The sequence below is a fragment of the Callorhinchus milii genome, unplaced genomic scaffold (assembly GCF_018977255.1).
Source record: "Callorhinchus milii isolate IMCB2004 unplaced genomic scaffold, IMCB_Cmil_1.0 Scaffold2, whole genome shotgun sequence".
Lineage (NCBI taxonomy): Eukaryota > Metazoa > Chordata > Chondrichthyes > Chimaeriformes > Callorhinchidae > Callorhinchus > Callorhinchus milii.
This window is the reverse complement of record NW_024704743.1, coordinates 38,612,337-38,637,638: the sequence shown is the minus strand read 5'-3', so window position 1 is coordinate 38,637,638 and position 25,302 is coordinate 38,612,337. Positions and strand designations below refer to the sequence as shown.

General features: G+C 41.2%; 1 protein-coding gene across 1 annotated transcript in view; it reads right to left on the bottom strand.

Moving 5' to 3' along the window:
- The window catches only part of fbxl7 (F-box and leucine-rich repeat protein 7), a 148,915-nt gene extending 125,091 nt beyond the window's left edge, over nt 1-23,824 (bottom strand). Inside the window, exon 1 of the mRNA XM_042346917.1 lies at nt 23,755-23,824. Within this exon, the coding sequence (XP_042202851.1) occupies nt 23,755-23,791 (37 nt within the window). The 5' untranslated portion in view covers nt 23,792-23,824. The remainder of the gene's footprint in view (nt 1-23,754) is intronic.
- Nucleotides 23,825-25,302: the final 1,478 nt, after the last annotated feature.

Below are 25,302 nucleotides of genomic sequence, written 5' to 3'. Positions count from 1 at the left end.
AATCCTTGCATTTGATATAGTCCCATTGTCAAAAAATCAAAACATCTCAAAGTACTTCACAGGATTTTTACTGTTAAGTGTAGTGACTGTATTTGCAGGTGAATGCAGCAGCTAATTTTCACACAACTATGTCCCATAAACAGCCAATGAAGTAAATATATAATTGTTATCTAGGGGATCTTTAACCAGAACATTGAGAGAGACTCCTCTTTGTTTTTGAGTAGTGCCACTGGATCTTTAAAATCTACCTGAAATGTCCAAAAAAACAGCGAGAAGGCGGGCCTTGTTTTAACATCTTATCTAAAATACAGCACATCTGGCAAAGGAGTGCACACCTAGCCCTTCAGCACTTCATTAGAGTGTCAGCCTAATCTGTGAGCTCATAGTCTCGGCGTGAGACAAGGAACTTGAACCCACAACCTCTTGACACAGACAAGTGTGAATTACGAATTCATCCAGCTGTTGGGAAGTGCACAGAAGGGCCTGTGGGCTGACGTGCCCTCCCTCCCATCTCCTTTCCTTCTCTGTTGAGAAGTACCTCCTTCAGATGGTTCAGCAAGATTGTGATCTCAAGTGGGGCTTTTGCAACAGATGGCTGTTATATACGCTGTCACACAACCTCATTTGCCATTGTATAATTTGTTGCATCACCATGACAACTATAACCAAATCTGCTTACTTTCTCCTCCACTTCAGCACTCCTCTCCTGAAGGACTACTGTTCCAAAGGCACTGGTGTCGCTTACTCCATGTTCCCATTCATTACATGTGAAGCACAGGCCATGAATGGCAGCGGGCTATTTAATTGTAGGAGGGAGGATGCTGAGGGGAATGCTGAGTACCCCTGTATTACCTCCACCAATGGCCTGTCATACCACAGACATGGGGCCAAATCAAAACCCCTTTTTATCTATGTAACACAGCAGCTAACAAGATCAGTGCATTTAACAACTGAGTCAGTAGGTAGTGGACACCTGGCTGACGATACACATAAATATATATAAATGTAAAGTGACGGAGGCTCCTCACTTTAGCGTGAAATCCGAGCTCTAACATGCATTGCCCAAACATTGTAAAATTAAGATCAAAGCTATAACTCTTTCGATTAAAAGTTCTGCTCAACTCCAGCGTTGTAAAAAGAATAAGGTACAATTTTTCCTTTGGGTATCACACTAAAGCAATTTCTCACATTACATAATGCAAATATAACTCATAATATCAGGCCAGCACTCAGAAGTACAGTAACATTGGAAAATTATTAGAATACAATAACTCATACTAAGATTCACTTTCAAATGAACTTTTAAACTTGTCACAAATAATATTTAAACAAAAATGAAATTCCAGAAACAGATTTGTTTTGATGGTGATGATTGTGGGGTGGAGTGGTGACGGGAAACTAATCTGCAGCTGCCACTGTCTCCCTCCACACAGTCGCTGAGAAGAAAGATCTGTGAGTGAAAGGATTAACAACATGAAATCCTTTCCACATTTCTTCAAAGTGTTAACTGTGGTATGTGACAATCATAAATGAAGAACACTTTAATATCTAGTTGGGCTTCTTTTCTCTTTAATAAAGTATGCTTTGGAAGTCTTATTGAGGACAACCTCATGGAATTTTATTTTGGGTTTTGGGTACTTGGAAGGGATTTTATAAACATTTTAAATAGTTGTGAAACACAAGGCAGGCAGACACAGTAAGGAAGCTGTCCGTTTCTGGATAACATGACAGGCAGGCATGCTCCAGTACTGACAGTATTTGCTTTGCTTTGCCCAGAATCTCGTTCCTTAACAGGATTATTGTTTATATTTCAATAATAAAGCCTTGAAGCTTCTCTGAAATAAGTTATTAAGATCAGGATTGTAAGACACATTTGTCTTCTATATTTCTAAAAAAAATACACAAATGTTTCTGTGGAATGTGGACACTTTTGTTGACCATGCTTTTAGAATCATCAGCATCTGCAACACAAGGTCTTAATAATAAACATGACAAATTAGATCCCAATATACTTCAAGCAGTGGACAGATGTGGAGCTGGAAACCTGGATTTTAGTTCTCCTGCTCCTCATGAATGTGTGTCACTGGATAGTACAGTAATCATGAGCTGGGACCCTGGCTGATTTTTCCTTTCCTTGCTCCAGAGCTACTGAGGTCAGTGCTGAGATCAGCAAACTCAGCCAGCAGAAATTCCACATCTGTAAGGTTTAGCTTCACACTGGCCAGTGCCTTTACCAATTGAGGCATTTAAGAGAGCGTCACTGCACTCCTGAATGCACCTGGCCGCAAATTGGTTTTCCAAATATTTGTTCACTCACATACCCCTTATCCCAATGGCCCTCCTCAGTGGCCTTCCTGCCTGTTGTTCCAATATTTTTTTATTTGCTCTGACAACCTAGGGAGGAAATGGCCTTGTTATTTTTACTCTACCACAACTGGCTATTTCCTCCCCGGTGTCCCGAGGAAATTGTGGTGCAGTAATTTGAAAGTATGTCACAGCTTCATGTAAATGAACTGATTTTCTAGTTATTTAATGTCGCGAAAAGGCTCTTTGCAACACTAAATACCATCTCACAGCCATGCAATTACATCCACTGTGATTTTCCCCATTGAATGTGGTCGAACATATAGTGAATTTCATGTGCACAGCCAGATTAGCAAAGTAACATTCTGCACTGCATCTCCTAGTTTTACACCTCACTTCCTTGCTAAGAAGGGTGAAGACTTCTTTCTGGAAAGACAGAGAGAGACAGATAGATTGGAGGGAGGGAGGAAAGTTCCAACAAACCGTCATGAGATGCACAAACAATTTTACCTGGTAAGATTATTGCTGGTCAAGTTACCAGGAAGAGCTACCGCCAACCCACCCCACCCCAACCCCAGCACTGCATTCGAGTATGTCTGCCTAAATCAAACACCAAAATCAGTTCAGTAATCTCGTGCCTGCCAGAAACAGCTGTGGATTCATTTTGTATCTGATTTCTCCACCGTTACTAAAAGGAAGGACTCTAAATTCTCTTCTATCTTCCTGTTCCATGCACCCACCTCAGGTGTACATTTCTGGGAGAAAAATGTATGTTCCAAACCTCCCCATGGACTTAGCCACAACCATGGTATTGTCTTGAAATCTAAGATCGTTCAGTGCCTTGGGATGTCCTCCTGATGTGAAAGGTGCTATACAAATATAATTTGTTGTTCTCTACAAATATAATTTGTTGTTGTTCAGAATTTTAGAAAATTGTTCAAGTCAATCTTAGGTTGGAAGCCTGTTTTTTTGCTGTTCTTTTAAACAATTTAATAATTGAAAACTAGCTTGAAATTAAAACTGAATTTAAGAATTTGCCAAAATTTTGCATAACTTTAAGACTAAGAGAATGAGAAATGTTAGGCCTTTTCTTTTCATCATTCTGCAATACATTTCCATGAGGCCGCCCTGTTCTGAACATTCTACGAACCCGCTCTGCAGCACACAACAAAATGTAACATTTTGGCATTGACAGGCAATCATATTTGCATTTTTTATTCTCTTTTATTTTTTTTAATTCATTTTATTATGCACCTATTTCAAAGGACAATCGATCATCACAGTTAATCTATTTCCATGTTGTTTCTATTTTAACTACTTCTATAATTCTTCATACATCCAACAATCTCCCAAATAAAACTGTCATGGCTGTTGCATCTGCCTACAAAATACAGTCACTTCTCTTAGAAACATAGAAACAGGAGTAGGCTATTCAGCTCCTCGAGTCTGTTTCGCCATTTTATAAGATCATGGCTGATTTGTACCTCAAGTCCAGTTACCTGCCCTTGCCCCATTTCCCTTAATACCTTGACATAATAAATATTTATCCACCTCTGTCTTGAAAATGTGAATGGATCCAGCTTCCCCAGCCTTTTGGAGGAAAGAGTTCCAGCTTTCCACTACCCACTACCCAGATCGTCACAGTAAAAACCCTGTGAAACAGTTTGAGACATCTCAATAACATAATATAAAATACAAGGATTATTATTATTATCCAAAATAAGTTTAGTCTCTCTACCCAGAAATTTCAAAAATATATTAAGGCACCTCCAAACTTTACCAATGCTCACTTATTGTAAGCTTGTGCAAGTTTAATAATGTTGTCACGTTCTACAATGGATCCAGATTGTTTCAAAGTAATCCTTATCCTGCTGAACAAAGGAGAACTGCAGACAGTTGGCATAAGTTCCATAGCAAGCGCATCAAGGATTAAAGTCTTAAAAGGGCACCACCATCTTAAATAAAGAAAGCGTTCAGCAAATCTTTCCACTTACAAACACAAGATCATGGAACTATACAGTCACACCGCATGAGCACGATGAGGTGAAAAATGCAGCATCTCATAGCAGATTGGATATGATACATATTACTTATTGCTTTCCCACCCCCAGCTATTACTGTATTTCATTAAAGAAACCAGGTTTTCGTAGGTGCTTCCAAGTAGACAGTAGATATCCGTCTGTCAAACTCCAAGCATCCCAGTGAATTAGCTGTTTCTGTAAGTGGTATTTACATTACGTGGTGGAATCAGACTTTTTAATTTAAGCCATTCATTTCCATTTGTCGTAAGTCTATGAGGTAATAGTTGTTCCTCCACTGATTACAGAGAAGGTATGTGCACAAATCAGGGCCATTTAACCCATTGTGTCTGATACATGCAGAGTCTGTTGGTTGAGGGGCTGAATAAAGAGCAAATCCACTAACTATCAGCTTGGCTCAATTGGTAGTATTAATACATCTTGGGTTACAAGTTTGTGTGTACAAGCTCCATGCTGGAACTTTGAGACTCCTAGACTAGGCTGACACTCCAGCGCAGTAGCAGAGGTGTGTTGCATTATTGGAGGTCTCATCCTTTATTTAAACTGAGATCCCTTCTGCCTGCTCGGTTCGACGTTAAAGACCCCATGGCACTACTCGAAAAGAGAAGAAACTTTCTCTAGGTGTCATGGTCAACAATCTTCCACATAAATTAATCATTCACTATAAGGCTGTTTGTGGGGCATTGGTGTGCATAAAATTGGCTGATGTGTATTTGCCTATAAATACAGTCACTAAAATTTACAACAATTACCTTTGAAGCAATCTGAAATTTGTTTTGACATTGTAGGAGCTTTATAAAATGCAAGGATTATTACTAACTAGTATAGAGCAACTTCTTCAGTCAGCAAGCACCTTTGATGCTGCTACATTATAAAGGAGCACCCTCTAGCTAATAAGATAGTTACCCTAACAGAGGTGTGCTGCATTGTTGGAGGTCCCCATCCTTCAGTTAAACTGAGATTCCATCTGCCATAGTTTGCCAGGGTAATAATTTTATTATATGACTTTGGCTAACCTCAGGTATGACTTTGGCTAACCTCAGCTCATTTCTGAACAGGCATCGACATATAGTGCAACCTGCCAAAACTTGATAGAACCGAGAAGAACCCAATATGATGACAGAACGAGTTTCAACATATTGCTTCAATGCAATAGCACACTGATACAAACATCACATGATTCTTCAGTCTTTACTCCCCAACGGAAAATAATGTCAAACCCTTTCCTCCCTCTTCCGATACAGGATTAGCACCCCAAGAGCATTTATTATATGAGGCAGTAACGGTCTAATGTAAAATGTTTTAATAACTGCCTGCTACAGCTCACAAGACATTCTGTTTAGTGTTAGATCAAAAAGCCACAAAGCACAGCTCCTGTTAATTTCAAAAAGCCAATTACATAAAAAACAGAAGAGTGAGCCAAAGTCCAAATAAATCCAAATCCTAATTCCTTCCAGACCCTGGGTTCCTGAGTTGCTGGAGCAACACTGAAAGCAGAGAGAGATACTGTATTAGCTCACTCCCTTTTCAACTCTGAGGCATGGGGAGAGGGGTTTAAAATCCGGGTCAGACTGGTAGGATGTAATTCTTCTGACTCCAGGAGTCCTGTGAGGCATGACTTTGGCTAACCTCAACTCATTTCCTAACAGGCATCGATCGGATCTTAGTGCAAACTGTCAAAACTTGATAGAGGCGAAAAGTCGAAGGTGCATTTGCTGGAGCTCCACAGCAAGTCGACCAGAGTGTTATAGGAGGAAGAAACGCTGATTCAGTTGCTGAGGTCCTGCTGTGGATTTCCAGCAATTCTGTTATCATTTGCTCTTAATTGGAAGTGGGGAACATCACTCAGTGGAAAATCTTACACTGGAGATTTAAGGCTGAGGCATGGCACATTGATTGGGAGAGTGTCTCAAGTTTTACATTGAATCTAATCTGTGCTACATAGACCTAGAAGTGCTGCTTAATGAGGCCATTATCTGGAACAACCCAGTTAAAAACACAATTGGTCAATATAGTTGAACATCACTGTACTGGGGTCGAAAAGACGGTGTTCGCCAACCTGAAGTCACTGCACTAACTGTAACTTCTAGAGAATTTAGGCAACAGTCAAAAAAAAACAGAATAACATGAGGCTAAACTGATGTTCCCTAGCCTGGGTCAGTACAGCAGCCTCATCAGTATACAGTCTGAGATCAGTGAATTCAGCTCAATCAATGGATCAGACCTATGCTACTCACTGGGTAAACTTGCTAAGCCATCAGTGAAGCTCTTTCACGCAGGTTTTTATGACTCATATATTTGGGCCCAGCTTCAACATTGTATTTTACAGGCTCCAAATTTGAACGACAGCAGACAAAGTGCAGTCTAATTTGTGATATTCAATAAGATTCCTTAATACAGAATCTGAGTCATGCAAGCGGATTTCCTGCAGATTGACAGGAATTCTAACAGGATTTTTTTTATTAAGGGATGCCTTAATCAGTAATAACAGCAAATTAGACCCAAGTGTCTTCTTCGCGGAAAACCATCTTTATCCACCATCCCTGAACAGCTTTGTCTCCGAAACTAACTAGATCTGAGCCTTGCTTGAAATAGTCCCCAACCAGACAAAACAGCTGCTTTAAGATTCATCTGCATTGTCTCCTCCTGCTGTCTTGATCCTCTGCTCTTGGGGATTTCCTCAGGAACCATCAATCAAAATAGGATTCTTTGGAACGCTAGTTGAAAAATGTAGAAATATGGGCAGAATGATCATACTCCAGTACTACAGAAAGGTGTGCGTTTGAAAAGTAGATGCAGTTCAGGCTGAGTTCAAGATATGAGCAAAAATAATCCAAATGTAAATTTCATATGAATTTCCTTTCGGTGTGAAACACTGATGTGAAGAAACACTGCCTGATAAGAGAAGACTAATTGTGCAGTTTCACCTAGAAAATACAAAGATTCACTGCACAGTAAAACCTGTGGAACACTTGGAGAAGCCCTCCCAATGCCAAAGGCCTGGTATTAAATGCAAGGATTATTATTATTTATTTATATCAGTAGGAACCCCTGGTGCTTGTCCAGCTGGGACCTCTCTATCTATATGACTTCAGCTCAATAGGTTCAAGACATGTCTACACCTCCAATGCTCATTGTTGAGCCACACAGGATAGTCAAGCACCAACAATCCCTTGGATTATTGAGGACCTTCCTGATTTCTTCAGGCATATGTTCCTGAAGCCAGTTCAACCCCAGGCAGACTCCCATTATCCTCAAGTTACTTCCCTCTCCTCTCCCAGGGAGACTATTAATAATTCAACTGTCTTTCAGTGCCTTGGGACGTCCTCCCAATGTGAAAGGCAGTATATAAATGCAATTTATTGTTGTTGTTGTCTAATCCCAGGATACATTTCAAATTTTCAAACAAACAAAAATTGTCTCGCTGGTGGTTTCTTACTTCTTCCCACACATGTAACCTCTCTTGATTGTCTACATAAATCTTCAGTCATTCAGTTTGGTTTCACCAGTGCATCATTCTCACAGGCCTCCAGTTATCTTTACATTCCTCCCCGAGCAGTGTACATGTCATTGTGGACCTTCCTTATCCAAATTTATTGGAGTAAAATTTGTGCTATTGCTAAAAGTATTCCATTCCAGTTTAACATCTCATCCAAAGGATGTCGCTCCAACAAAGCACCTCTTCTACCACACTTGAGTGTCACCTTAGATTATGTAAGTTCCAAGTCCTGACGTGAGGCTTGAACCCGCAACCTTCTGACTCAGAAGCGAGAGTGCTACTAACTATACAGGCTGTCATTTTACTCCTATTCTGTTCAAATCTAAACAAGTGGCTATGGATATGAATGGGATTAAACAGGCAGCTCACATTCTGACTCTGACTAGTATATTGCAAAAACTGGATGACAAATCAAGTACTGAACAAGCTGGTCTTGTGCCAGTTTGTACAGCAGTCTGGCCTGCATGCTTTCTGAGCCAAGGATATCTTATTATTTCTGTTAAGATGTTGAAGTCATATTCTGTGTTGCTATGAAAAATGTCTGCACAAGAAAGCTATTTTATAAATATGTCATTCGGATTATAACACTGGAAGATCAGAGGCTTGAATCTTAGCCTTAAAACCATTGTCTGTTAATGCAATTCTGTGCAAAATACTTAAATTCAGTTTTAGTTTGATTACTTTTCAAATTAAAACTGAATTTAAGATTTTCAAAATTCTATATGATCTTCAATATCCTGGCCAACAATGCCTTCCCCCCACCACCACCCCAAACCCGTCAAAAAACATCATTCACTTTGTGGCTGTTTGTGGGACATGGCTGTGCACAAATTAGCTTCTGAGTTCGTCTACAAAATAAGAGTCACAACACTTAACAGGAAATCCTGTGAAGTGATTTGAGACATTTCAGCAATGTGATAAATTGCTATATTAAATGCAATAATATTTTATTATAATCTTAAAACAATGGCTGAGATTGTGAGAATTTGTGGGCCATGTTTATTTCCCACTAGGTGAGGGTGAATGATGGAGTGCCACTGGAAAGAGATCAAGGGCTGACCCTGTCTGATCTTCCTCCTTCACAGTCTATGGTTACTGACACTTACTGTCAAGCTCAGCACAGAGCAGAGACCAAATACTTCTAAGTCTCTTTACTTGCATTTCATCATAGGCAGTGGTGGAACAGTTTTCTAGTTCATTAATCAGAAGGGCTGATGTTTATGTGAAGACTTGTCTCTAATGTTGCTGAATCTTCCTGTTCCTTTTATAGATTAATGACTAAGTGTGAGGTTGTTACATTTGCTGATGACACAGAGTAGAGGGGAACTGTGGAATCAGAGAAAGCAGCAATGGTCTTTACAAAGAGAGCTTGGTATGGTATGCGCATGTGCTAATGACTGGCAAATGAAGTTCAATACGGATAAATGCAAGGTATTGTATACAGGAAGTAAGAATAGCAGGCACATGTTCTCCAAGGACAAGATAGAAACTGCCAAAGGGGAACCTGAATGACATCTACTGGTGTCAGTTGACTCATTGCTCACCATATGGAAACAATGTGAGACAGCAATAAACAAGGCAAACAGGATGCTGGGCTATATTGTCAAATCAGTTGAGTTCAGATCCTCTGAAGTCATACTCAAGCTATACACTGCTCTTATCAGGCTGCGCTGAGAATACTGCATGCAGTTCTGGTCACTGTGACCCAAGGGGCTGCCAGGCCCTCGAGTCAATGAAGAGGAGAACAATAAGGATGATCCCCAATGTTAGAGAAATTAGTGATGAGCAATAATAATAATAGTAATAATCCTTGCATTTGATATCGCGCTTTTCACGTCTTCTAGACGTCTCATAGCACTTTACAGAATAGACTGTAAAGTGAATTGACTGTATATTTGTGGGTGAAACGCGGCAGCCAATTGCACACAGCAGTGTCCCACAAACAATCGTGGATTGAAAATGACCAATTTATTATTGTTTTGTTTTGGAGGGATTATTATTATTAATAATAATTATTAGACAATGATTAGACAATCTAAGCTCTTCTGCCTTGCAAAGTTACAACTCAGAGGGATATACATAATTTTACATGGGATTTAAACAATAAACTGTATCAATGGTTTCTGAATACCAGACAGTAAAACAAGGGCCCATCTGCCTGTTCAGAGGGACGTTTGGCACTATTTGAAAAGAGAAGGCAGTTTCTCTAAGTGTCCTGACCAACAATCTCTCAAATAAAATTGGTTGCTCACTCATGGATTTGTGGGACATTGTTGTGAGCAAATTGGTTGCCATATTTGTCCTCAAAATACAGCCACACCACTTTACAATATATCCCATGAAACACTTTGAGATGTCTCGGCAAGGTAATAAGGCACTATATCAAAAGCAAGGATTATTATTATTAATAAAATAAGAAGGTACATATTTATGGTTGCAAAGGACAGATACCAGGAAATATTCCTTTACCCAGAGAATAATAACAGCTGAAAGAGGTTACCAGAAATGTTATTTGGGATCAGGACACTGGATTCATTAAAACTGCTAGATGCTGTAATGGGAGAATGGTAGGTTGGGTTTTCTGGAAGTATCAGATCAAATGAGACAAAATGCCTTCTTCATCCAAACCTTTCTTGTGATTTTATATAATATAATAATAATCGTTGCATTTGATATAATGCTTTTCACATCTTCTCGACTTCTCAAAGCGCTTCACAGAACAGACTGTAAAGTGAATTGACCGTATATTTGTGGGCGAATTTTAAGGAATAAGTATACCAAAATATTTTTGTTTAAAAAATAGCTCTGCATTAGCCCCATTTAGCCCACAAAAATATATAGTCAATTCACTTGATAGTGTATTCTGTGAAGCGCTTTGAGATGTCTCAAAGATATAAGGCCCTAAATTAAATGTAAGTATTATTATTTATATTAAATGTACATTCTGCACACAGCTTTGGTGCTAAACAAATATAAATTATATTATAATGATGTTGTATTGTAGCTCTCTGTTCAACAGACAAAATACTGTTAAAGTTCCTACTCTATTGGCAAACCCACGACTTAGCTTACACTCCAGATTAAAATGTTTATTGTCAATTTTTTCTGCTAGGAGTGTATTCAGTAAAGCTATGCTCCAATAAAAAATTCTGATCACACTCATCCAGTGAAGCAAATGTTCATTGGAATGAAATAAACACTGATCTCACCCCACTTAATTCTCTTAACACATGATGCATGCAGACTCAGCAGTGGTTATTGTAAGGGGGTTCCAGTAACTATAATTTCAAAGTGGTCCAGTGGTGAAGTCATAAGGTACTCGATTCATACCTTTCAGACCTCATGCTGTCATAGGCTTAGGTTTCAATAGAGCCAGCACTCCAATGTGCCTAACATCTGTGTGATCGCCTTTCCTGGTTCCCAGGCTGGCTGCTGGTAAGCACATCCCGCTTAGAGCATTGGAGAGGGGAGTTATTACTGTCAGCAACAGCTGGCAACAGCTGGGCAGCTCGTTTTAATCTTTTTCCAATTCATTCCTTTTTTTTGCCTTGCTCTTCTGAATACTTTGACTTATAGTAGAGTATTATCTTCCACAGGTATTGGCAACACCCTAGTGTCATGCCCGATCAGTCATTTTTCACCCCTGGATTCTGAGAACCAGCAGAGTATTTCACTGTGGGGAGGGGGGGCTTCATAACCAAGCATGTTTTTGTCCTCAACCAAAGCCCCACATGTGCATTTTCCAACAAGAGTCCTAGATAGTGGGGCTGAAAATGCCAGCAGACCCCACTCACAGCATATTCTTGTCAGTGAATGAAATTGGAAGATTTACTGTGAAACTTCTGAAATCAGGATAGCATCCAATCCCAAAGGGCTGCAAAGGTCGTCTTACACCCAGAGTTTTTGTTCCCAACATTATGTCAGAGTTGACAGTCTTTTTCTCGGCCGTGAAACAGCTTGAAAGCAGAATGCCAAGTGCTATCACAAATGGAAGGTGATATTAGCACGGTCACTTCCGGTTTGAATGTAGCACTTTCAGCCCCAATGATTTGGAGCAAAAACCAGACTGATATTTCCTCTCCTTAGCATTGGTTGAAGTGTCCTGGAACTGCCAGGTACTTTATTTCAGTTCTTACCTGATCTCCTACTTTATAATGCTATTTCCTTTTGCCCATCCAGGTAAATCCTGTTCCCAATTCCCAAGTGCAGCTTGTATTTTCATCCCTGTAATGTGCCTTAAATTCCCCAATCTTAAACAGATTGAGAACTAAAGATATCATAGATCACACCCTCAATATTGGGTAGGAATAAAGACTGACTCCAGTGTCCATGTCATTGCCTCTGTTATTTACTGACCAAGAAAAATAAAACTCTGAACAATACTCTCTTGTTATGGTTTGAAATTCTGAACTAACCGTACACAATGCCATTTATCCATTTAATATTATTATTGCAATGCATTTTGCTAAATGCAAGCGTATGTTGATCTCAAAAGGAGCAGTCACTGATACTAACTCAGCCTGCTCCTCAAACCATGTAAACTTTCGAATACCTGCGCTTAAGAAGAGTCCATACAAAGTATATTTCCTACACTAATGTAATTTGTTTGCTTCATAGACATTCTGTGTAAAACATGCCTTACACTATAACAGTGCGACTTTGGGATCCAGTATGAAACCAAAGCAAAACATTTGTTGATAATGCTTCATTTGGTTCTTATTTCCATGCATTATAGCTAAATACGTTTATACTGCAGAGTAATATGCTACTGTTTCCAACAAGATTTCTCAGTAAGGAAAGTGAAAACGTTACACCGTTGAAACAACTCGCATTTTTATGTTGCCCTCCACATCGGACTATGTCTCAGCCCGATTCACCAATATAGGGCTGGACAGCCAGCAAGAGGGGTAAGTGGGAGGAACGAGGTGATCATTGGCACGGACAAAGAAGTAGGTTTTTAGGTGGATTTTAAAGGCAGATAGAAAGGAGGTGAGACAGAGGAGTCGAGGGAGGGATTTCCAGAGGTTAAAGTTTAGCTGCTGAAAACTTGGCAACTAGTGGTGGCCTAAGTGCAGGTTACATGGGAAATCAACTCCTGCGTGATGTAAGCTCCCAACGGAGCTGTCATGTATATTTTAAACGCTTTGAGGCATCTTCCTGATGTGAAAGTCACTGCATAAATATAAATTGTACTAGATTGTATTGTAATTCTGGGCTACCAGAAGGACTCCCAATCAGGTTCTTTATCAAGGAATCCCATTAGAAATACTGCCATTTAGACCCCAGTGTCTAACAACAGTTTGTTGAATGTTCAAATGTTAGTGGCCATCTTACAACCAAAATACAGAAGTATTTTCAACGATCAAATATACAAAGAAACACATCATTTTCTATTAGTGTATTTTAAATCATTTTAACCAAGATTACATTTTATTTTTAATAATAATCCTTGCATTTGGTATTGCGCCATTCATGCCAAGATGGCATCTCAAAGCACTTCCCAGGATTTTATTTTACTGTAAATGTGTGTAGTGATTGTGTATTTTGTAGGAGGGTTTCGTGCAAAATATATATAATATACTATAATATATAAAATATATATAATATATAATATAAAATATACAAGATATGAAACACTTGATGAGCTCCTCTCTTTGAATGACTAGTTAAATGTCAATATTAAATATCAAATATTGAATATCAAATATTAAATAGTAAATAGTAATATTAAAATATAAAATATTAGTTAAATGCGGCAATTGGTTCCCCTGTTGCGCCTACAAAATATATTCTGTGAAGCACTTTGAGAAATCTCAACGATGTGTTACGGCACTATATCAAATGCGAGAATTATTATTACTATGATGAATGAATATTTTATAATTCTAATTGGGCTCTGCCAAAGGGTCATAATTTTGAATGTGGCCAGAACGGCAAACATTTCTTTATACATTGGGAAAATATGTCATGCATATGTCTATTCCAGAAGGCATGAGAGGCAGAATAATTCTGGAGTTTAAAAAGAGAGTTCGGTATGTGGGAAATAAAAGTCCTGAAGGGGTGTAGAGAAATGGTGGGGAAGTAGTATTAAAAGATTTTCCGAGATCTAATAAACTGTTGAATCTGGTGGAACTGTAAGTGATAGGTTTGATGACATCCTCCTTATCCCTTTGTTTCTAGACCAGAATTGTGTGTTCCACCACTTAGCACACTGACCCCACTCGCCAGGCAGTTTGTGAGAGACATAATTGGTTCAGTTTTACATCAATTGCTTAATCTAGCTTGGAAGTAGTGCAAAGAAAGGCAGGACCTCTCTATACAGGAGCTCAGGTGGGACAGGTGGAACCTCTCTATTTATAGTTATATTAGGGGATCAATTCCCTAAATATAAAATAAAAAGGGTGAAATTACTAAATTTGGCAGTGTGCACTTATAATGGACTTATAATGGCATGTGCTAGTTTTCTTACATTTACTGACAAGCAAAAAATGACTACTTAAAAGTGTTTAAAATAAAATATAACAGTACCCTGAGGAGGAAATTACACTATATACATTCAATATGAGCTTTATTTAGCCCCTTCATGTTTTGGAATGGTAGGACATAAGAGGTTTTGAATTACACAGAATAAAGTCTATTTTCTAGTTAAACATAATGTACACCAGTTACGTATGCGGTCTTCGATGGGATCATGGGAGTTGCTTTAATGCTCCTTAATATGTTCTGTCAGTCGCTCGCACCTCCATCCAGATGTGACTAACTACCATCCTGAAACTTGATTGAACGAAGATTGGCTGTTGAACTTATGGGTTGTCCCAGCTCCAAAAACTACAACTCTTGCCCATAGAGTATGCAGGTGTTTTAATACTTAGCTCTGTAGCTCCATTTAAACCAAAACAGCAAAATATATTTATAAATAGCTATTAATTGCTGTGCAGGAACAAAAAAAGAGAATTATGTCCTCTAAGAGATTTTAGTTTGATATAACAAGTATTGGGGTCTAAATTTCAGAAGAGGAACAGTGACAAAACAATAGAATGACAGTATATTCGTGCATTTTTCAATGCTGATGGTTGTGTGGTGGGAAATTCTGGGATTATCATAGAGTTACATTAAGAGGGTCAGTAAATCATAAAATCAAAAGCAATTCGAATACATTTTTCTAAAGACATTTCAAGTACCTATTGAGCATTAGCAACTGGCACAGAGAGAGTAGCTTATGCATTTTTGCTGCCAGCAACATCAAACAGCTCTCTCCACAGCTATTTTATGATATCTCAGACATGCTCAGTCAAAGACACGAAGCAAGAAACAGACTATTTTCTCCTTTGTGTCATGCTTCATTCAGTGGGCTCTATGCCATGGAATCCACATAGTGAAGAACAAAAGAAAATCCTTCCCCTTCCCCCCTCCAAACTCCTAATGAAGAAGTTCGAGTTAAAAATTGTAAGATGTTAGAAACTTTTATTGTGCAACCACATATCAACGAAAAACGTAGCAGGATGCCTTTTGAGCAATCTATGCTCTCAGGTGCAGTCGACTACTTCCAAACATTAAGCTTTCACTTCTCCCATTGTGACAAGTTGAATTCACCATCAACACATAGGAACGTAATAAAGAGTCACCATGTGCAAAAGAAGAAATAAATCACTTTTAAGACTACAGTCACTTACTCCTGCTTCTCTAACACATTGCTACATGAATTTATTAAAATTAAAAGCTAAATCGTTTCATAAATGTAAAGGATACAAATGATCGAAAGTAGTGGAAAATTTCAACATATCACTCTGCAACAGTCAAGTTACATTAATGTTTGCCCATGTGCCCATTTCAATACCAATCCACAGACCTCTTTGATTTAAGTTAAGAATGTGAGGTAGATGACTTAAAAGTAAAAGTCCAAATTGTGCTGGGGAAAGATATCTTCTGTTTCTGATTTGTTTTGTAATCCAATTCTAGGGTATGATTGATCACTTCATTTCATAAGCTCTGTTTCAGGTGAAGAATACAGAAGACTAGTTATGGGCTGTCGAAGGTGAAGGCACTATCCTGCTATTGGCTGGAATATGTAACACTTGCTCCCTTGACACTTGACCCATTTTGAGAAATTCCATTGAAGGAGGGCAACTGATCCTGCGGGGTTTCACAAAGTCGAGGTGTTTGTTCCAGGAGGGGGATGACATTGTAGCATTAGAAGGGAAGGAAGCTCTTCCAATACTAATCTGCCTCATGAAGGTGGTGGTGCTTGTAGGATTAGCAGATATAAAGTGTCTTCCTGGGAGAACGTGGGCATTTAATGAAGCAAAATTTTGGAGTCAATGGAGTTTTTCCTGGTGTCCTGGCTAACAATCCTACAGATCAAATTGGATATTCACTTCATGCTGGTTTGTGGGACACTGCTGTGCCTAAATGTGATGCCATGTTCACTTTCAAAATACCTAGACACGACATTTAACAGTACAATACAATACAAATTGACATCTATATGGTGTCTTTAACATTGGGAGGACCTCCCAAGGCGTTGGTGAAACCTGTGGAACAACCTGAGATGTTCTCCCAACCTGAAAGCCATTATACTGATTTCAAAGATTATTATTATTATTGGTTGAATTTTTATAGTTTTCTTATCACTAGTACACTAGTAGGTAGAGTGTACCACCCATCATCTAGCCATGTCGTATGCCAGAGCCTTCAATACTGGAGCAGAATGCTAGTATCTCCCCCAAAGTCTCAGTGCAGGAACAGATACGAAGTTAGAATGATGTGTCCACCTGCAACTATTCCAGACTTGTAGACACACGATTTTACAGGTATAAGATACAATGGAACGTTTGAGTAACAAACGTTTGAAGAACAATTTTTTTTGTTTTCCAGACTGACATGTTCAGCCATCAGCTTATAAAACATCCTTATCGCAAAACTAAAAACTGCAAACAAACACTGATATTAAAGCTGCTCAAAGGTACGGAAATCACTGAGTAAAGTAACAGTGGTTATAGTCCAATTAAACTTTTTATTTTTTTGCAAAAAAGGGGCTTTGGAATCCGAGCCATGCAAATTTGGAACTTTGGAACTCCTTCTGCCAACCAGAAATGTATTGTGTGACCTGCAGGAACTATACTCTAATCTAATGGGATTTAGAGTTTGCAATATTTCTTAGTGGGTATTATATTCTTTGCTAATATATGTATAGTCGGAGCTAAACCATTGACAGACAGCAGTGGTTTGTTGAAGTGAGAAAACGAGTGAAGGGTTTTGAAAAACATTGTTGTGTCAGTGTGACGGAAAGGCTCAAGAGACAGAAGGATTGGCAATGTCAGAGGAAACAACAGGAGACCGTCCTCACCAGGAACGTGGTCATGTGTGGCCTGAGGTAGATAATATCTGACACATATTAGCCTGCATAGTCATCAACCTATTCACCTACCATAAACTCATGTTCTCTTCATTGTTGGCACCATCATCCTCGAGTACGAGGAACAGAACAACAATATATTATGTAAAGCAAACAAAACAAGGACACTTGAAAGGATACAAATGCTCCCCTATTAGGGAGATACAGTGAGGCTTTTGTTCATTGTGTATTCCTTTTTTCTCCAATTCCATAAAAGACAAACTACTTCAAACAATATCTGCCTCTTACTCCAACATATTACAGTGGGGTTCCATAAATAAATACCACAAGTTATACCATAGACTATATTTCCAAAGACACTTGCCTACAGAACTAGTCTTGACTTTGCATTATCTTTGTCTGCGGCTATAAAAAGAATATGAAGATGAGGCTGCACCATCAGGACCTCTTTTTAACATTTATACCACTGTGAAGATTCCTGTTAATATTGAATATTGAAGAATTTTTAGCCATTTAGTTTGGTTGATTTTTTTAAACGTTATTAGTTAGAAACTGAGGCCTGGCAACATCATCAGCGATACTGATTTGAACAAATTACTAATCCCAAGTGTGAGATAACTGATTAATTAATATCAGTGAGTACTGTCATTAATGTGTTTCTGTTGTGTACATGTCATAAAGCCAAATGCTTTGAGACAGCCTCCCAATGTGAAAGGTGCTGTGTAAATGTATATTGTATTGTATGATATCATAGTTCCCTCATTCAATTAGGCTTTGTAACTCCTTTAAGTCAGAACCCAATAACATCACCAGAAGTCCAAAAATAATTTTTAAAAAGCTGAAATAATTTTAAAATGGACATTGTGATTTACCTTGATTCTTTCAAACCACTTGCTGTTTTAAAAGGGTCCTAACGGCAACAGTCTGTCTTCAGGTATATTGATGAGAGGTAAACTGCACAGTCGGTTAGTGTAATAAGTTATTCTTTCATCTATGAGACATGAGCTTGAGCCAGATCTGCTGGCTGAAAAAGTGCAGTGCTAAGCAAAATGAGTTTGGAGAGTCCTGATCCAGTTTCTAGTAGGCGTAACATAACTATGGACATAAAACTGTCTATAGTTCTACACTAAGCCATCTACCATACTCACACTGAGGAGCCATAAAGATATCTGGTTTGCAAAATGGAAAATGTCACACTGCTCCAGGAAGGATATTCTTCTGGCACTGGAAAGGAAATGTTTATTGGGGTAAAATAGAGGGAGCTTTGTCCTACATATAATCTGTACTGCTCCTGACCTGTGTGCTTTATATTGAAACTGGGTGTAAAAAGTGGAGGAAATGTTCCAATTCTCCCCTTGGTAGACCCCAACTCAAATATAAAATTTAATTGAAAGAGATCACAGATTACAATAGGAAAAACATAAGATGAACAGTGGAAAAACTGTACTGATAGAACCATGAGTTCCATTTCTGTAAAGGTTTTATTGGATGGCGGATGGATAGGAAGCAGTAACAATCCTGGCTGAACTCTGTTTTCTAACAGTAGGCCTCTTCATGTAAATGTTCCAAGGTTCAACAGTTACAACATACAGTTTTAAACATGTTATGTCGTTTTTATGAGCCATTGCACAAGGATGATAATTAAAACTCCCTTGATAGCTAGGTGAGGAAATGTACTGTGGACAATGAGCTGGACACTCAAGGACACGTTTCGCCCACAAATATACAGTCAATTCACTTTACAGCATATTCTGTGAAGCTCTTTGAGATGTCTAGAAGACGTGAAAAGCACTATATCAAATGCAAGGATTATTATTATTATTATTATTATTATTATTAAGGAGGCTTCCAAGTTTAATCCTTGGTCTGTGTTGAGTTTACCTAATAAATATACAGTCGCGATACTTTACAGTAAATCCCATGAAGCGCTTTGAGACGTTTCAATGATTTGATAAGGCGCTCCATCAAATGCAAGGATTATTATAGTTAGTAGATCTCATGCAGAGTATGAGGGGGAGCAAAATCGCAATTGGCTTCATGATCCCTAAGTTGGGAAGAGAGAAATTCAGCCAGGATTCCTGTTTTTGACTGTTATCCAATGACCCACCACTGGAAAAAGTACATATGGATGTAAAGTAAGGACATGGCCATGCCACCTCTGTAATAGAATTGCTTGCCCACATTCACTGACTGAACGCATGAAGAATGGCCACTTAGTCAAACTGGAAGAGATCTGGTGACATCTGTATAACTATATCTACCAAACATTACAACCTTTATCAGAAGAGCAGACTGGGGAAATAAAAGGTGATGCTCAAATTCTGTCATTCTAGTGTCACCCTGTTTAAAGTACCCAGAAAATTTCAATCAGATTAACACTTTCAAACAATGTACATCATGTTGAAAACATAATAACTGGTGTTGATCTTTAAACCAACTAGCAGTCCTATTATTCCTTACTGGTAACCACTGAATATCAAATTCATGATATTCAACATTCAAATATGTTTTCTCCAAGAATTAGTTGGGAGCAATATTATAGTACTTGAAAGTAGAGTTACCACGATATGGAGTAGGCTGTAATTAGAGAGATTACAGTACCAAGCACTGAACTGCAAATATAATCTCTCTGTCTTCATTTTTGTTGTAGATTCATATTTAAACAAATTCCTGTCAGGCAGAGAATCAGAAACACATTGACATGCCCTTTCAACTTTAAAAGGCAACTTTTTTTAAAAAAATAATTTTCTAATTCATATTCCCTGAAAATATTTTTTTAAATGTAATCACAACTAGTTAATGTCATATCTGAAAGACGACACCGCCAACATCCCAACTCTCCCCCAGCACTGAACTGGCGTGTCAACCCAAACTGTGAGTTCAAAGGCCCGACGTGAGGCTTGAAACCACAGCCTTCTGATTCAGTGGCGAGATAGACAGGCTAACACCTGGCACAAAATTCCTTTAATTCCTTTTAATGTAGATTTTTCTCCTAAAATCTATGCAGCAATTGGATAAAGCCTTCCTATTTTGGAAAAACTGGAGGGAAATTGTTTCACAAAAAACGGGGTGCCGTTCCCCCCGTAGCCTAGTAGATAAATGTACCGCCACCCAGTGAGCACTGCACCATATGAACAGGAATGTTGCAGATTTAAATCTCCATATGTACCGAGTTAGCCGGACTTAGACAAGAAACATGTGGACACAACAATTGGCCTTAGTTGACCTTACGTTAGGATGGGGGAAACTAGCAAGTGTTCGTTCTCCTGAGTCCTATCTGAAAGCAACCCCCACCCCCCACCCCACCCCCACCCAGAGCTTTGGCAAGAATTTGATATCAAGACCTGTCATGAGTTCCAAATGTAGCTGCTATTGTAATAAAGGAGAAGTGAAGGGCAGGATGCGGTGTTGTAAGCAGAGGACTTTCCGAATGAGACTACATCTGCAACAGAGGGGCTTCACACCCAGATTGTGCTGCGTTACCTCCCGTGGTCTCCTTGGAGCTGATTTTATTTCTAAGGTGACATGTTTGTTAAAATCGAACCCACCCTCTGTGGTAGTCCAGTTCCTGAGCCAGGCAGGTCCGCAGTATTCCAGGCTCATTGGCAGGACCTGAAAGGACAGACCAGTCACTGGGGGCAGGGGCTCTTCCCATTCAACTCCCATTAACCCTGCAAGCCAAATCCCTAACGGGTAGTGTGGTATTATTATTATTATTATTACTAGCGGGAAAGCTCACCAGACAGACAGTACTATCAATGGCAAGCTATGCGGTTTTAGCTGGTTTAACTTCAGCAGTTACCCCAACGCACACTTTGGGGGGCTCGAAGCCTTGGATCTTGCCAACCTGCACCTAATACTTTCCGGAATTAGGTAAGCCCACAAAATAAACAGTCAATTAACTTTACAGTATATTCTGTGAAGCGCTTTGAGAATTCTCGAAGAGGTAATAAGGCGCTATATGACATGCAAGTATTATTATTATTATAAGCAGGATACATCCCTCCAGGGAGAGAGTGCACATTCCATTCTATCAATCTACCTCTGGGATTTCCCTGTGTAGGTGGGATACATGGAACTCTCAGTTTGGTTTGGATACTCTTAAGCATCGTAATGACAGCGGTGACGGGCGGGCAAAGCTTGGTCCAGGCATTCGCAGGTGCTAAAAGCCTCAGGCGTCACTCGTCTCTGCTCAGTGTGTTGTCCACCAGCGCAGATACAATCAAAGAACTCTCCATATGAGGAACCCGGAGCAAGAAACTGCTCGCTGCAGTCTGCATGCATAGGATTATGTGGAAAAAAAGCAGTGCGATCCCTGAATCTAGTGCCTTCAAAATCGATTACCTTAAGTGTGTGTGTGTGAAATTAAATGTGTGCCCTCTTATTTCTTTCTGCTCCTCAAATCTGATTCTGTGGCAACTATGAGCCAGTGCAGCTTTAAATGTCAAGGCCAAGCTTTCAATGCTGCACGTCCTAAATATTCAGTACATGACGTGTGCCATAATATACCCCACACTGCAAGTCTGAAATCTGAAAAACAAATGTGCATTTACAATTCTACTGGAAAAAAAGAAGCCACAGAAACTGGATCGTTTGGGTCAAACCTTCTCAACACTGTGTCACAGCAACAACTGAAACCAGGTGTCTGACTCAGGATAGACAGACATCTACAGCTTTTGACACCTCAGGGGTGTGTGTGTGTGTGTGTGTTTTTTGTGTGTGGGAGGGGGGGGGGGGAAATGTAGCATTTTTTTTTAGGGAAACTTTCCTGAATTGTTTGATTGCTGTTAAAGCATTGCACCGAGAGAGAGAAGAGACAGAGAGAGAGGAGGGGGTCTGTGCCAGTCACACACAGTAACAATGCGGTTGTGGAGACCACATCAGCCACCGATGGCTTGGCTTCTGCTTCTCTCTCAGCAGTGCTGTAACATGTCTGGTGGAAGGGGGTGAAACCCACTCAACCCCTCACTGTCCTGAACCCCTGTTGCCCTGCACCCACTCCCACTGATCACCCCACCCCCCACCCCCCCCCCCCCCCCACACACACACACACACACCTCCACACACACACACACCCACACACACAGTTAAACTTTGCTTCTTCCCACGCAGTTCATTCAGATCGCTTTTTTTTTGCTGGGGGTCTGGGGTTTACTTCCCGGACCCCCAAAATACAGTGCCGAAAGGGAGCCTTGAGCACAAGGTGCTGGAGCAGAGCAGCTGTACATACCAGTGTTGTCCTTAACACACACCCCGACACGACTGCAGGCAACTCACTCACTCACTCACTCACTCACTCACTCACTCACTCACTCACTCACTCACTCACTCACTCACACTCACTCACTCACTCACTCACTCACTCACTCACTCACACTCACTCACTCACTCACTCACACTCACTCACTCACTCACTCACACTCACTCACTCACTCACACTCACTCACTCACCCACTCACACTCACTCACTCACTCACCCACCCACTCACTCACTCACTCACACTCACCCACTCACTCTCACTCACTCACTCACTCACTCACTCACACTCACCCACCCATTCACTCACTCACTCACCCACTCACTCACTCACACTCACTCACACTCACTGCAAAGGATGTGCTTCGGTCTATCTCCAGTAACTTTATTTTCTCTCTGTCTCTCTCTCTCTCTCTCATTCGTAAAATACCTCCAGCAATCAGGGCTTTTGCGATTGTAAGGTTTTCTATGGATATTTATATATTACATTGCATTATATATGTGAGTGTGTGTGTGTGGTGTGTGTGAGTATGTGAGTATGTGTGAGTGTGTGTGAGTGAGTGTGTGTGTGAGTGAGAGTGTGTGAGTGTGTGTGAGTATGTGTGAGTGAGTGTGTGTGAGTGAGTGAGTGTGAGAGTGAGTGAGTGTGAGAGTGAGTGTGAGTGAGTGAGTGAGTGTGAGAGTGAGTGAGTGAGTGTGTGTGTGAGTGAGTGAGTGAGTGAGTGAGTGTGTGAGTGAGTGAGTGAGTGAGTGAGTGAGTGAGTGAGTGAGTGTGAGAGTGAGTGTGAGAGTGAGAGTGAGTGTGTGTGAGTGAGTGAGTGTGAGAGTGAGTGAGTGAGTGTGTGTGAGTGAGTGTGTGAGTGAGTGAGTGTGAGAGTGAGTGTGAGTGTGTGTGAGTGTGTGTGAGTGTGAGTGTGAGTATGTGTGAGTGTGAGTGAGTGAGTGTGAGAGTGAGTGAGTGTGTGTGAGTGAGTGAGTGTGAGTATGTGTGAGAGTGAGTGTGTGTGAGTGTGAGTGAGTGAGTGTGTGAGTGTGCGTGAGTGAGTGAGTGAGTGAGTGTGTGAGTGAGTGAGTGAGTGTGAGTGAGTGTGTGTGAGTGAGTGAGTGAATGTGAGTGAGTGTGAGTGTGTGTGTGTGAGAGTGAGTGAGTGAGTGAGTGAGTGTGAGTGAGTGAGTGAGTGAGTGAGTGAGTGAGTGAGTGAGTGAGTGAGTGAGTGAGTGAGTGTGAGTGTGTGTGAGTGTGAGTGTGAGTGAGTGAGTGAGTGTGAGTGCTGGAGTTGGTTGTGTGACACTCACTCACCATCACTGCCGCACTGTTTCCCATTGTTCGCTCCCATCCTCCGGGCTTCATACTACCCCATCCCACAGCCTCCCAGACTCCAGGCGGGGGGGGGGGGGGGGGCACCACACTCCAGACCCCGGGCACAGACCCCGGGCACAGACCCCGGGCACAGACCCCGGGCACAGACCCCGGGCACAGACCCCGGGCACAGACCCCGGGCACAGACCCCGGGGCTCAGGCTCCGACACCGGACACGAATCGCTGCATTTCACACGAAACTCTGCAGCCGCCCTTCACACCCCGTCACTCCGGCTCTACACAGGCTGTGAGCACTCAGCCCCCCCCCCCCCCCCCCCCCCCCACCCCCTCCCTCCCTCCCCCCTCCCCACACAGCACAGCTCAGCTCAGCTCAGTTGGAATCCACAGGCGCTGCCCCTCGTCCCCTCTTCTCCTCCTGTTGTTCTTCTCCTCTTGTTGTTCCTTTCCTCTCCTCCTCCCCTCCTCCCCTCCTCCTGGTTCTGGTCCTCCTCCTCCTTCTCCTTCTGCTCTGTGGAGGGGGTGTGGAGGAGGGCATCAGATACCCCTTAATGTGCTCCTCACTCACCCATCCTGGTGCAGACCGGGGCACTGGCACTGGCCAGTGTGGGGCGGGAGGGGGGGGCGGGGGGGGAGGTCCTGGTGTAGATGGGACAAGGAGTGTGAGTGAGTGAGTGAGTGAGTGTGTGAGTGAGTGAGTGAGTGTGTGAGTGACTGTCTCCTCCCTCCACACTTGTTGCTGTGTTGCCCCCCAATCGCCCAGTGGGGGGGTCAGTGCTGCAGCCGCAAGAGCGGAGATGCCCCGTCACTGAGCGACCCCCAGTGGGTATCACCGCCCCCCACCCCCCACCCCCCCAGACAGAGGGGGTGGACAAGAACCCTTCCGGCCCTTAAAGGTAACTTGTCCTCTCTCCAGCCCCTGACCAGAGAGCGAGAAGGGTTTTCCCGTTTCCCTGTTCTCACAGTTTCCCTTCGCGAGTCTATGCCGAAGGCGCCCTTTTCTCCTCCGCTTTGCTCTTCCCCAACTGCAGCACTTGCAGGCACTTCAATTATTGTCCATAGATGGAAATTGTGCAGTCCACCAGGGGGTTAAAAAGGAGGTGGATGTGTGTAACGGTGCCTTCCCCCCCCCCCCCCCGACGGTTATGAGGAATTGCACCCACGATATGCCATGATATGATTAAAATGGGCCAATCTTTGATGAGGACAGACACCAGGAAGTTGGTCTTTACTCAGAGGGTAGTTAATGACTCCCCAACAGGTTGCCCAGGAAGGGTGGTTGAGGCCAGGACACTGGGCTCATTTAAAAAAAGCCCACAATTTACACAGTCAATTCACGTTAGTGTGTATTCTGTGAAGCCCTTTGAGACGTCTTGAAGACGTGATAAAGCACTGTATCAAATGCAAGGATTGTTATTATTAAAGCAGCGTGATGCTGTATTGGGAGACGCTAGCCTGTGGGTGTTCTGGAGGGGCGAGATCAACTGGACACAACCAATCTTGTGAATGAAGATTCTGGCCAAAAAGTGG